The following is a 13,946-nucleotide window of genomic DNA, read 5'->3' as shown; positions in this document are numbered from 1 at the left end:
TGGACGGCGTCCCTGTCCCACATGAGGCTCACAGTCTTAACCCCCATTTTAATAATAATTATTATGGCGTTCGTTAAGCGCTTACCACGTGCCAGGCACTGGGGCGGATACAAGCAAATGGGTTGGACACAGTCCCTGTCCCACATGGAGCTCACAGCCTCAATCTCTATTTTACAGAAGAGGTAACTGAAGCAGAGAAGTGAAGTGACGTCCCCAAGGTCACACAACAGACAAGTGGCAGAGCTGGGATTAGAACACTTGACCTTCTGACGCCCAGGCCCGAGCTCTATCCTCTAGGCCAGTACAGATGAGGTAACTGAGGCGCAGAGCAGTGAAGTGACTTGCCCAAAGTCACATAGATTAGAACGCAGGTCCTCCTGATTCCAGGCCCGGCTTTAGCCACTAAGCCATGCCAGTCCCTTGTTTGGCACTGGGGTGACTTGGTAGCCCAGTGCGGGCTGGCTATCCCGGCCGTGCCCCTACGTAAATGGAAGTCGTTGCGTTAATCGAAGTCTAAGCCGAAGGCCCTTTCAAGCCTTCTTAACTTGAGAGGGAGAGTTGGCCCACCCCCAGTGCTTGACACCTTCCTGGCAGACTGAACTTCAAGGCCACCATGAGGTTCTCAATTCAAATCAAGATCAAAACAATGACAGTCCAGACTGCTTCTACAAAGAAATCACATTTTGTCTGTCACAGCAATTCCCCAGCCGAGAGCTGACCTACATTCTTGCCCACGGCTCAGATGGGTAATTGGTTACTGTGGGGCGCTTCTTCTCTGACCACAGTTCTCTCTCTCTCTGTCTCTCTGTCTCTGTCTCTCTCTCTCTCTCTCTGGCTTTTAGTCTGTTAATTGGCTTCCAGTGGTTCTGTTAACCCAACGCAGATTCCCTCCCCATAATCCAGTCTGTCCAGTGGTTCCCCGGAGCCCCCCGACCCTTGGACAACAGACAGCGTGGGAGTCCTACAACTACTTGGAAGGGAGGTTCTTTACAGGAGATGGACTTTGAGGGAGGGGCTGCTTTACTTGAATTCCCCATTCTCCAAAGAATGCCTTCTCGTTACAGGTTTGAGGTAGATACTCTCTGAACAAAAAAAAAAGCACGCATAGAAGGGAACGGAGGAGTTAGAGAGAAATGAGGGCCTGAGAACCCTGCTACAAGAAATGTCATAGCCCCCACCAGGGTGAGTAGCCATTATTACTGTAACTGTCAGTTGCTGAATGTGTTCAATGCAATCTTTGGGCAAAGCACTGTACTAAGAGCCAGGGGAATGGTAGACAGAGCTTCTGCTCCTCTAGGAAACTACACGAGAGGCAAATCTGTCCTCTGATCAGTCTGATGCTCCTCATTAGCTCTAGTTTCAACTCGTCAAGTCCGCACTGAATATCTGGAAATCCCAGTGAAATACTGAATTAATTTATGTGTGGAGTATTCAAAAATTAGGCTATAGAGTACTTAGTAGTTCTTAGTAACTACTACCGAGTTCCCTCATGCCGGCAACAGACTTACATATCGGTGAACCCCCTGAATGGGATCTTCAGTTTTCAGAGCAAATACAAATAACTCCGCTACAAAGGTCCCCGAGTTTCAATCTCAGAATTAGAGACGCAAATGCCCCCACAAATCCCCCATCTCAAATTGTTTTCAGAGCAATATGCCCCGAGGTGTTAGCTTCACCCCTCCCGTACTCACATTTGTTGCCTCGTACGGCATACGCAAGTTTGAGTTCCGGATAAAACTTGCCCATCTGTTCGATCACTTTTCCCGTCTGGAGAGCCAGCTCGTACGTGGGGGAAAGGCACAGACACTGAAAGAGACAGTTTGCTGTTTGAGACCCTTGTGGAACGGCAAAGGAGCACATTTCAAGGAGGGTCTCTGTGTTCACCCCAAGCCTATATTCAAGGTGTCGCTAGATGGTTTTTGAAAGTACATTTGATTTTGAGCATTTTCTCCCAGTCAGCAATTAAACTGAAGCACAGCGTGTCGGTCTGTATATTGATTCACTCCAGCGAACAATCGCTTTGCTGCATGTACAATCGGAAGCCAACAGAACAGAGTGACACTTCACAGCTGTGGGTATAGTGCTCTGCAGGACAGCGGGGTCTAGTGGAGAGAGCATGGGACTGGGTGTAAAAGGACCCGGGTTCTAATCCCGACTGTATGACCTCGGGCAAGTCACTTCACTTCTGCGTGCTTTAATGATCCCATCTGTAAAATGGGGATTAAGACTGTGAGCCCTATGTGGGACAAGGACCTGCGTCCAACCCGATTACCTTGAAAATACCCCAGCGCTTAGTACAGTGTCTAGCACATAATAAGCACTTAATACCATTAAAAAAAATAAAAGGACAACTATCAGTTCACTCTTTGGCCCTGTGTAAGCTGGGGAGTGAGGGTCTGTGATGCCCCGGAGATGCTTGTTTTCATTCAATCACACTTACTCAATCGCATTTATTGAGCGCTTATTGTGTGCAGAGCACTGTACTTGGAAAAGTAAAATTTGGCAACAGATCGAGACAATCCCAACGCAACAACGGGCTCACAGTCTAGAAGGGGGAGACGGACAACAAAACAAGTCGACGGGCATCATCTCGACACCTGCTGACCTCCCGCCAACCCTTAGTAACGGAGATGCTGGCTCTTCCCCGGCTAGTTGGCAGTGCCCTTCCAAGCGGAAGCTGGCTGGGGGGTGCCAGCCCTTACCTGCGGGTACTTGTTCAAGGGTTCCACCTGGCTGAGCATAGCCAAGACAAAGGCGGCTGTTTTTCCAGTACCGGACTGAGACTGTGCAATCAGGTTTTGAGGTCTGGATCAAGACAGAACGGGAATTTGTCAGGACCTGAAATCTCAAAGGCATCATTTTGGCCTAACCGATCGACGGCCAGGATTAAGCCGGTGACAAACCTGGTTGGCAGGGGCTTAGTGGCCACCTGATCCAGTCAACTCTGCAGCACCTCCCAAGGCCACCCACCCCCCCAAAAAAATGTACAACAAGCACAGACTTAAAAAAAAAAAACCCCACTAAACCCCAAATCAAAAGAAGACAGAGACCGAGATTTTGCAAACAGGATCTGCACATCAATATTAACTTGTAGATATTTGACAGAATGTGGCACTACTTTCCCAGAGCACATCCCCTTCTGCTATTCCTTAGTAACCACCTTGTCCTCCTGAGAGAAGCAAAAACAGAACAAAAAGCGGCAATGTTCACCTAACGTGGATTACAAAAAAAGACCCCAAAAATCACTGTTTTTCCAATGGAGAGCATGGAATGATCAATCAATCAATCGTATTTATTGAGCGCTTACTGTGTGCAGAGCACTGTACTAAGCGCTTGGGAGGTACAAGTTGAATGATCTGAACCAATAAAAGGCACAGAACTCCTATCACTACAGGAGATGGCCAAACAAGATTCATGGGGTCTGGTGAGCGTTTGCTGTCAATACCGCACGTAAGAATGCTTCTAAATACTTTTCAGAAGTTGTAAATGACCCTGGGGGAGGAAGCAGGTTTCCTAGACTGGCTGGTTTAGTTCAATCAATGGTATTTAACAGAGTGCTTACTATGTGCAGAGCACTATACTAAGCACTTGGGAGAATACAACACGACAGAATTAGCCCTGCCCATAAAGAGATTACACTCTAGAGGGGGACCAGAGTCTAGTTCTCAAGCGCACCACCATTTACAGGCAAAAACAGAGTTTTCAATCCCTTCCAACCCCGGGCCTGTGTACATACGGTTCTGCGAGCATCATGGGGAGGGCATTCTCTTGGATCTTGGATGGTCGATTGAAGCCCATGGCATAGACTCCCTGCAGAAGCTGGGGTTTCCTGAAAGAAAAGCAGTACGGTGGGGGGGACAATGATCCACGGCCACGGTTTGGATTCCCACCAGGGTAATTAGAAACCCCCCAAACCGTGGTTTTTGTCCTCTACCTTCAGCTTCTCCCATTCAATCCTGCAAGCGGCAGTGAAGTTAACCACAGTGGAGTATTTTTTCCTTACTTATTTTCAACATAACATTCCTCCTCATTCTCCCACTTTAGCCTTTCGTTGTCCGTCCGATCCGAGGAAGTGCCGAAGAGGTCCCCGTCTCAGACCTTCCCACCCCCTGGATCAACCCCGCATTTTGCTTCTCTGGAAGCAGCGACCACAAAAATGTCTTGCTACAACACGTAGAGAATTAGAAATCATTTTAGGCAAAAAACTGAAGAACTGTTTGGTTCACAGAACTTTCCAGCATCCGTGCACATTTAACCAAATTTTAAAAAGGAACAAAATCTGATTTCCTTCAGTGTCCCTAAACTGTTCCTAAAGCAGTGCGGCAGACCGTAGGCAAGAAAAGATGGCAGAAAGCTATGAAGTCTGCTTGTTTTTTAAGTTTGATATCGGCGTATTAAAGGCAGACAACAGATTTCTGTGGGCTTAAGTTGTTTTTTCTTCCATGGTGCAAGTTTAAAACCGACATATTTCATAAAATGTCAGTGTCTGGAAGGCACCAGAACCCCTAGCAAAGCATCATTTCTCTTCAGAAAACCCTCAAGGGCTGAGATGTTATAAAGTGGTGAATTTGTTGAAATCTAGGAAATTCAAAGTCATGACCTGATCACCATTACTTCAGTTTCTGATCATTTAGATTCTGATTTACTGATATCAGGCAGAAACCATCAGATGGCTGCAATTCCTCTTATGAAGCTGTTCATATGGCAGCAAACTCCACCCAAGATTCCTTGGCTCTGAGTTAGGGCTCTGGTGTTCCCTAAGAGTAACTTAATTGATTTAACAGGTGTACCCTGCTTCCACAGATGTGAGTCTCTCTCACAGACACACCCATACACAAAATGTATCATCAAGTTGCCAAGAACCTCCGGGAATCATGGAGTTAAGGACTCAGAGTTGGACTTGTTCTAGGCAATTTGCCTTTACATCTACCAAAACACACACACACCCGATAATGCCTCAACTGCAGCAAGTCACAGTCATCGCCCTGAATCCTTAATAATAAACGGTATTTGTTAAATGCTTACTTGGGCCAAGCAATGTGGTACGAACTGGGATAGGAACCAGAGGGGTAGAGCATTGGTTGTCCCTATCCCACTCGGGATGTATAATCTTCTAAGAGGTAACGGAGACTTAGAAAACCTGTTTCTTTAACTGAAATCATTGCAATTCTTGATACCCAACTCCAGATGTATGCTAAGATTTATCTGGGAGAGGTAAAACTCAGATGAAGTTACAAGAGTACAAACATATTATCTCTCAAGGGCTGCCAGTTGCTATCAATTTATAATTGATAAATTCTATCAGCCCTCATCACTCTGAACAGCCAAGCTTTCTAAGATGGTAGTTTCTAGGACCTGCAAGGAAAATGGAATTCAGATTTACTACACCTTCACATGCCAAAACCCTAGCAGCCCCTAGTCACTCAGGTCCTAAGAGGAGAAAAGCACATTTAAAGCCTAAATAACCATGAGCATCCTTAAATTAGGGTTAAGAGATTGATAAATGGTACCTCTTAACTAGCAAGCTGTTTAGCAAAGCTCATAAGCACTAGTTTAGAAAATGTAATATTTCTATTCAAAATTGAGAATGCTGCCACCCACACCTTTCAAACGGCTCTCTTTCAAAAAAAAAAAAGATATTGCCTGCAGACAGCGGTTCAAACATAGAGAGCTTTGAAAGTGTAACCTTTGTGTGTCCTCTGTTTGAAAGGAAGAGCTACCAACCTTAGCCATCTGAAACAGTTGCCAAGGATACATGGAGTAGCTAGAAAATCGAGACTTAGTTAATCCAAGTTCCCCCACTGGTTCAAACATTTTTTTTTTTTTTTATTTTCACAGACTAATGCTTCTCTTTAAGCACCAAACAAAGTGCATTAGGCAACTTGGGTTTTCTTTCTTGTCACCATTCTCAGCAAAACGCTAGAGCTCAACACCCACTGTTGGGTAGGGATCGTCTCTGTTGCCAAATTGTACTCTCCAAGAGCTTAGTACGGTGTTCTGCACACAGTAAGTGCTCAATATGAATGAATGAATGAACACAAGCTGTCCTGCCATACCCAACAAATCTAGTGCAAGTATGCATCAGAGCTTACCTGATACAAAACCATTAATGGGATTAATAAGAATTGTGTATCCACCAGTCCAATCATCTCTAATAATAATGATGATGGCATTTGTTAAGCGCTTACTATGTGCAAAGCACTGTTTTAAGCGATGGGGAGGTTACAAGGTGATCAGTTTGATCCCACAGGAGGCTCACAGTCTTCATCCCCATTTGACAGATGAGGTAACTGAGGCACAGATGTTAAGTGACTTGCCCAAAGTCACAAAGCTGACAATTGGCAGAGCTGGGATTTGAACCCGCGACCTCTGACTCCAAAGCCTGTGCTCTTTCCACTGAGCCATGCTGCTTCTCTGCTTCTCTAATGGTTATCACTAAGACTATGGAGCTTGGCTATTAGAAAAAAATGGCACAGCCACAGACAGTTGTACAGTAGGATGAATGGGGAAATTGTGGAAAGTAAGACTATCAAGATCTTTCAGGATTTTTCTGGAAAGAGGGACACGGCACTTTTCAGCTGGAAGTCAAGAAGCCTGGTTACTTTTACACTAAAGGATGCGGTTTTGATGTCTCGCCAATTCATGTCCATATCACACTTATCTATTATTTGAGCAGCAAATTTTTTCATGGTATTTGTTATGCCCGTACTATGTGCCAGGCACTGTACTTAGTGCTGGGGTAGATCCAAGCTAATCGTCATCAATGGTATTTACTGAGCGTTTGCTCTATGCAGGGCACTGTCCCAAGTGTTTGGGAGAGCACAGTTGGTAGACACGTTCTCTACCCAGAACAAGCTAATCGGGTTGGACACAGTCCCTTTTCCACCCAGGGCTCAGTCTTAATATTACTCTATTTATTTATTATTACTCTATTTATTATTGCTCTATTTATTTATTATTACTCTATTTATTTATTTTACTTGTACCTATCTATTCTATTTATTTTATTTTGTTAGCATGTTTGGTTTTGTTCTCTGTCACCCCCTTCTAGACTGTGAGCCCACTGTTGGGTAGGGACTGTCTCTATATGTTGCCAGCTTGTACTTCCCAAGCGCTTAGTACAGTGCTCTGCACACAGTAAGCTCTCAATAAATACGATTGATTGACTGATTGATTGATTAATCCCTACTTTACAGATGAGGTGACTGAGGCCCAGAGAAGCGAAGTGACTTGCCCAAGGTCACGAGGCAGACACTTGGCTGAGTCAGAATCAGAACCCAGATCCTGGCTTCCATGCCTGGGCTCTTTCCACTAGGCCATGCTGCCTCTCCTTCTAATTAGAAATACTAAAAGCTGATTTTATAAGCTACAGGAAAACAGCACTGGCCAGAAAACCATCATTATTATTCATCTTTGAATCATCTTCAAACATCAGAGAAGTTAATTGTATCTTTTCCTCCAGATATTTATTTCTAGTACCTCCCTCTTACAGGTACTCCTTCTTTGTGGCTAGAGCATGGGCCTGGGAATCTAATACTGGCTCTGCCACATCTGCTGGGTGACGTTGGGCATATCACTCAACTTCCCTGGGCCTCAGTTCCTTCATCTGTAAAATGGGGATTAAGAGTGTGAGCCCCACGTGGGACAGGGACTGTGTCGAACCTAATTCATTTGAACCTACTCCAGCACTTAGGACAAGGCTTGGCACATAGAAAGCACTTAAGTACCATAAGGATCATTAGATCTTCTAATAATGATGGCATTTGCTAAGCACTTACTATGTGCGAAGCACTGTTCTGAGCACCGGGGAGGTTACAAGGTGATCAGGTTGTCCCATGGGGGGGCTCGGTCTTCATCCCCATTTAACAGATGAGGTCACTGAGGCCCAGAGAAGCGAAGTGACTTGACCAAGGTCACAAGGCAGACACTTGGCTGAGTCAGAATCAGAACCCAGATCCTGGCTCCCATGCCTGGGCTCTTTCCATTAGGCCATGCTGCCTCTCCTTCTAATTAGAAATACTAAAAGCTGATTTTATATGCTACAGGAAAACAGCACTGGCCAGAAAACCATCATTATTATTCATCTTTGAATCATCTTCAAACATGAGAGAAGTTAATTGTATCTTTTCCTCCAGATATTTATTTCTAGTACCTCCCTCTTAGAGGTACTCCCTCTTTGTGGCTAGAGCATGGGCCTGGGAATCTAATCCTGGCTCTGCCACGTCTGCTGGGTGACATTGGGCATATCACTCAACTTCCCTGGGCCTCAGTTCCTTCATCTGTAAAATGGGGATTAAGAGTGTGAGCCCCATGTGGGACAGCGACTGTGTCGAACCTAATTCATTTGAACCTACTCCAGCACTTAGGACAAGGCTTGGCACATAGAAAGCACTTAAGTACCATAAGGATCATTAGATCTTCTAATAATGATGGCATTTGCTAAGCGCTTACTATGTGCGAAGCACTGTTCTAAGCGCCGGGGAGGTTACAAGGTGATCAGGTTGTCCCATGTGGGGGGGGCTCAGTCTTCATCCCCATTTAACAGATGAGGTCACTGAGGCCCAGAGAAGTGAAGTGACTTGCCCAAAGTCACACACCTGACAAGTGGCAGAGCTGGGATTTGAACCCATGACCCCTGACTCCAAAGCCCGGGCTTTTTCCACTGAGCCACGCTGCTTCTCTGCTGCTTCTAGACTGTGAGCTCGTTGCTGGGTAGGGACCGTCTCTCTACGTTGCCGACTTGTACTTCCCAAGCATTTAGTACAGTGCTCTGCACACAGTAAGCGCTCAATAAACACGACATTGAATTAGATGCTAAAATCTGCTTGAATTTACAGTAGAATATTATGGAGAGAATATGTCAGTGGTCCTAAAGGCAGAAGGGGGAAAAATTCTAAACTCTATACCCATTTGCCCCGGGCAATCAATCCCTTGGAGTTATTGAGCGCTTACTGTGTGCATGGTACTGTGCTAAGCGCTTGAATGTGATGCTGCCCCAGTTCAGGCTGCCCTGCCAGGGCCCTCCTGAGGCCCCTGGGGAAGAAGAGTTATATTTCCTTCCTGCATCATCAGAACCTAGCAACTCCGTCTCTCAGCTTCTAGTCAATTATCTTCCCTCTATATTTAGTCCCAGGTGAAGGTACTCCTCCCAGGCGGTGCTAAGCGGAGCTGAATTTTACCAACTGGCTCAAGGCTAATGGATCAGGATACGGCCACTGACCGTTGATGCTTGCCCACTGAACATCAGGGGTAACCTGCCATGCGAAAGGATTCATCAGGCTGCAACCAAGTCCGTGGATTCCCCCCCGACCTCGCTCTTTAAATGAAACTAGACACCCGGTAAGGGGTCAGTCGGTGCATGAAACGAAATGAGACCCCTGGCATCTGGAGATGATCCTTTTCCTGAAGGAGGAAATCTCTAAATCAATCAACGGAAAGAAAAATCTCCATGGCCAGGTCTGAAACATTTCCTCTTTGCTGCAGTGCAGCCTCTCTCTGGTGCAGCCTACGTAAATAGGGGCTAAGCAACGATGACAGAGTTTGATTTGCTGGCCTAAAACCTGTTACGCTGCAATTTTTTAAAAAAGAGGAAAATGTCATCGCCTGTAAACCTGGAAACAAAACCCAGCTGATACGTGGTTTTTGTATTTTTTTTTTTTAATTGATCTCCAGCTGCCATCTACTTCATTAGCAACTTAATTAGTTCCAAATTAGCTTTCTAATCAAGTGCTTTACAATCTGTCTGTGATCAGGTGGTTTGCGGGTGGTGACTGGAGAGGCCAGTTTTGAGTGAGCTGCTGAGGTCAAAGAGCAGACTTCCTGGTAAAAGGCCAAACATCCACCAGAAGGATCTCTGATGTCAACGTGCTCCCCGAGAGAATGTCCCAGAGGGAAGCAGTGGCTGGCTGCTCCACTTTTCCTCTCCTATTTTTGGCTCTTTGGCTTTCCTTGGCTTGGTAAAAGCCTTCAATTACCAGGGATTAGAACCCGGGTCCTTCCGACTCCCAGGCCTGCAGAGATTCACTAGGCCACGCTGCTTCGCTCACTGTGGAGAGACCTTCCTCTCCTGTTGGAGCCCTGCACATTAATGTGCCCATTCTCACACAAGCAGATGCCACGAATAAAGCAGTGACTATGTGCCATCAATTCTGCAGGGCAAGCTGACTGTCTAGCTGCTGACCAAAAATCCCCCTAGGCAAAGTCTACTTTCCTAACCTGGTCACAAAGTGCTCAAGAGAGAACATGAAGAAATTCAACAGGCTCCAGCTGAATCTGGTACTTGACTGTGAAGAGGAATCTGCGACAAGAAAGTCAGAATTTGGAGATAAAGAGATAAAAAAGGGCCGGCTCAACGGCAACAAGAAACTACAGAAGCAGCATGGCTCAGAGGAAAGAGCCCGGGCTTTGGAGTCAGAGGTCATGGGTTCAGACCCCGGCTCCACCAATTGTCAGCTGTGTGACCTTGGGCAAGTCACTTAACTTCTCTGCGCCTCAGTTACCTCATCTGTAAAATGGGGATTAAGACTGTGAGCCCCATGGGGGACAACCTGATCCCCTTGTAACCTCTCCAGCGTTTAGAACAGTGCTTTGCATATGGTAAGTGCTTAATAAATGCCATCATTATTATTACTACTTGTTCCTCAACAATTTTGGTCCTATGTTAAACTGCTTCATGTTTCATACTTAGAGAAGCAGCGTGGCTCAGTGGAAAGAGCATGGGCTTTGGAATCAAAGGTCATGGGTTCAAATCCCGGCTCTGCCAATTGTCAGCTGTGTGACCTTGGGCAAGTCACTTGGCTTTTCTCGGCCTCAGTCACCTCATCTGGAAAATGGGGACTAAGACCATGAGCCCTACGTGGGACAACCTGATCACCTTGTAACCTCCCCAGTGCTTAGAACAGTGCTTTGCAAATAGTAAGCGCTTAATAAATGCCATCATCATCATTATTATTATTATTAGAACACTGCTTTGCACATGGTAAGTGCTTAATAAATGCCATCATTATTATTATTACAGGTTACATCACTTGAGGGCCACTGTTTCCATGAGAAATGTGGGCCCAAGACCTAACAGGGCCTGTCAAGCCTAGGCTGGGCTCAAAGAATCTACGATCCCTCGAGAAAAATATTCACGGAAGACAACATCCAATCCCTTCGAGTAATATTTCAAAGCCTGGCACAGGGAGTGCTGTCGCTTCCTCGGCTAGGGTTAGGAATGACGCCGGGATGAGATAAAGGGCTGGAAAACAGACTGTTGAAATGGCGGGTGCTTTTTTGACTGCTGTTTTCAACTGTTCACATTGGGAGCTACATCCGGGTGGGCCAAACGGAATGCGTTAGGCAACATTAACTAGAGCTCCCCTACATCCATTAAATTCACCTAACCGTGGGCCACCGACAACTGGCAAGGTCACCTTTAGAGAGTGCCAATATTTCACGTCAATGTCCAACTATCAAAGAGAACCAAAGAAGCCAAGCCCAGACAGGCGGGTGCTCCTTTTCTCAGACCCTTAGGTAAAATTAGCTTCTTCCTGCCCTTGGGAAAGCCACAGAAGCAGCGTGGTTTAGAGGTTAGAGCTCGGCCTGGGGAGTCAGAAGGTAATGGGTTCTACTCCCGGCTCCACCACTTGTCCGCTGTGTAAACTGGGCAAGTCACTTCACTGTGCCTCAGTTACCTCCTCTGTAAAACGGGGATTGAAACTGTGAGCCCCATATGGGACAGGGACTGTGTCCAACTTGATTGGCTTGTATTCACCCCAGGGCTTAATACAGAGTACATAGTAAGCACTTAACAAATAACACCATTATTAGTATTATAGAATAGCACCAGATAAGAAGCTCTAATCATTATCTACGCTACCGGAGACTAAGGCAAAAAGTCACATGGTGGCGAATGAGTGCAGAGCATTCATTCATTCAATCATATGATGAGGATCTTGACAGTTATCTAAAAGTACCATGCCAAACCCAGTAGAACACTAGTTAACCCTGGTCCAGATACCTGCATATTTCATTCATTCATTCAATCGGATTTATTGAGCGCTTACTGGTGCAAAGCACTGTTCTAAGCACTGGGGGAAAGAGTACAGCATTACAATAAACAGACACATCCCCTGTCCATCACGAGCTCACTGAGTGCTTGGGACAGTACACTATAACAAAGTTGGAAGACACATTCCCTCCCCAAAAGGATGGAACTAATTACAATGCTAAAAGACCTGGGAAATTTCGCCATCCCATACCCATAATTCTATTTATTTATTTTGATGCTACTGATGCCTGTCTACTTGTTTTGTTTTGTTGTCTGTCTCCCCCTTCTAGACTGTGAGCCCGTTGTTGGGTAGGGATTGTCTCTGTTGTCGAATTGTACTTTCCAAGTGCTTAGTTCAGTGCTCTGCACACAGCAAGTGCTCAATAAATCCGACAATAAATGAATGACATATGCAGGTATCTGGAGCAGGGTTAACTAGTGTTCTACTGTGTTTGGCATGGTACTTCATTCATTCATTCAATCGTATTTATTGAGCGCTTACTGTGTGCAGAGCACTGTACTAAGCGCTTGGGAAGTACAAGTTGGAGTACAAGTACAAGCTCTTTCCACTGAGCCACGCTGCTTCTATACTACTTTTAGATAACTGTCTAGATTCTCATCCACCCGAGATGTAATGAGCGAGGGAGATAATTTATGGAGCTGCCTGTGGAATGAGGTTGGTTTCTGAAGTGTCCATGTATCTCCCTAAAATCCTGGAAATCCGCATACAGAACAAGAGATTCCTGGACAACAAAGGGAACGAAAAGTTCATAGGAAAGTTAACACTTACAGTCGTAGCTCTTCGAAGGATTTCACCGAATAGAGGGGGGAATTTGGATCCCGCTGCAGGACTTCCACTTGGTTTGTGTTGTCGACGAGATTACTGCGGATCAGCTTGTTTAGCAATGACTGTGCAGCCCTGTCCTCTGCAGGAGAGAAAGCACAGTTTACGTGAGATGGCTGATCCGACTGAATGAATGAATTGGATACGATTCGATACGACTGAATGAATGATCCAAAGAACCCAAGAAGTGGCTGTGAATCCCTCTGCTGCTAAAAGGTATATCACTTCTCTGACCATCATAATAATAATAATTATTATTATTATACTTAAGTGATTACTAGATGCCAATAATAATAATAATAATAGTAATAATGGCATTTATTAAGGGCTTACTATATGCAAAGCACTGTTCTAAGCGCTGGGGAGGTTACAAGGTGATTGGGTTGTCCCACGGGGGGCTCAGAGTCTTAATCCCCATTTTACAGATGAGGCAACTGAGGCCCAGAGAAGTTAAGTGACTTGCCCAAAGTCACACAGCTGACAAGTGGCAGAGCCGGGATTTGAACCCATGACCTCTGACTCCAAAGCCCGGGCTCTTTCCACTGAGCCACGCTGCCAAGCAATGCTGGGGTAGATACCAGCAAATCGGGTTGGACACAGTCCCTGTCCTACATAGGTCTGTCTTTTTTTAGAAATGAGGTAACTGAGGCATAGAGAAGTTAAGTGACTTGCCCACGGTCCCTCAGCAGACAGGTGGCAGAGCGGGGATTAGAACCCAAGTCCTCTGACTCCTTGGGCCATGCTGCTTTTGAAACGGTGGAATGAAGTCTCTCCACATTGTGCGTGTGAGAGACAGAAAAAGGCCTAATAAAACATACATCTCCTTTGGGGTTTGAGAGTCAGGCCCAAATGGCTAGCCAACAAATAGTAACTGAACACATGGCACTGTGCTAGCTGAGAACAGGAGACAGGAGAGGTCCAAATGTGGAAACAGCAACCCTGCCTCGGGAGTTCTGCTGAAAGGAAATTCCAGCTCCCCTTCCATTTTTCCTTCATATTCCACACACTACCTTTAAACCAGACCCCTTCCATTACGAGTGCTAGGCACAAATGGGGGAGAGACACGGATCC

At 45.7% G+C, this 13,946-nt stretch overlaps 1 protein-coding gene across 1 annotated transcript in view; it reads right to left on the bottom strand.

Moving 5' to 3' along the window:
- Window positions 1-13,946, bottom strand: part of LOC119928145 (ATP-dependent RNA helicase DDX19B) — a 56,510-nt gene that overhangs the window by 24,805 nt on the left and 17,759 nt on the right. Inside the window, exons 4-7 of the mRNA XM_038746127.1 lie at window positions 12,822-12,957; window positions 3,737-3,829; window positions 2,703-2,805; window positions 1,692-1,806 (exon numbers count right to left, since the gene is read on the bottom strand). Coding sequence (XP_038602055.1) covers window positions 1,692-1,806; window positions 2,703-2,805; window positions 3,737-3,829; window positions 12,822-12,957 — 447 coding nt within the window. The remainder of the gene's footprint in view (window positions 1-1,691; window positions 1,807-2,702; window positions 2,806-3,736; window positions 3,830-12,821; window positions 12,958-13,946) is intronic.

The sequence above is a fragment of the Tachyglossus aculeatus genome, chromosome 5, assembly GCF_015852505.1.
Source record: "Tachyglossus aculeatus isolate mTacAcu1 chromosome 5, mTacAcu1.pri, whole genome shotgun sequence".
Taxonomy (NCBI): Eukaryota; Metazoa; Chordata; class Mammalia; order Monotremata; family Tachyglossidae; genus Tachyglossus; species Tachyglossus aculeatus.
This window is presented reverse-complemented; position numbering and strand designations above follow the sequence as displayed.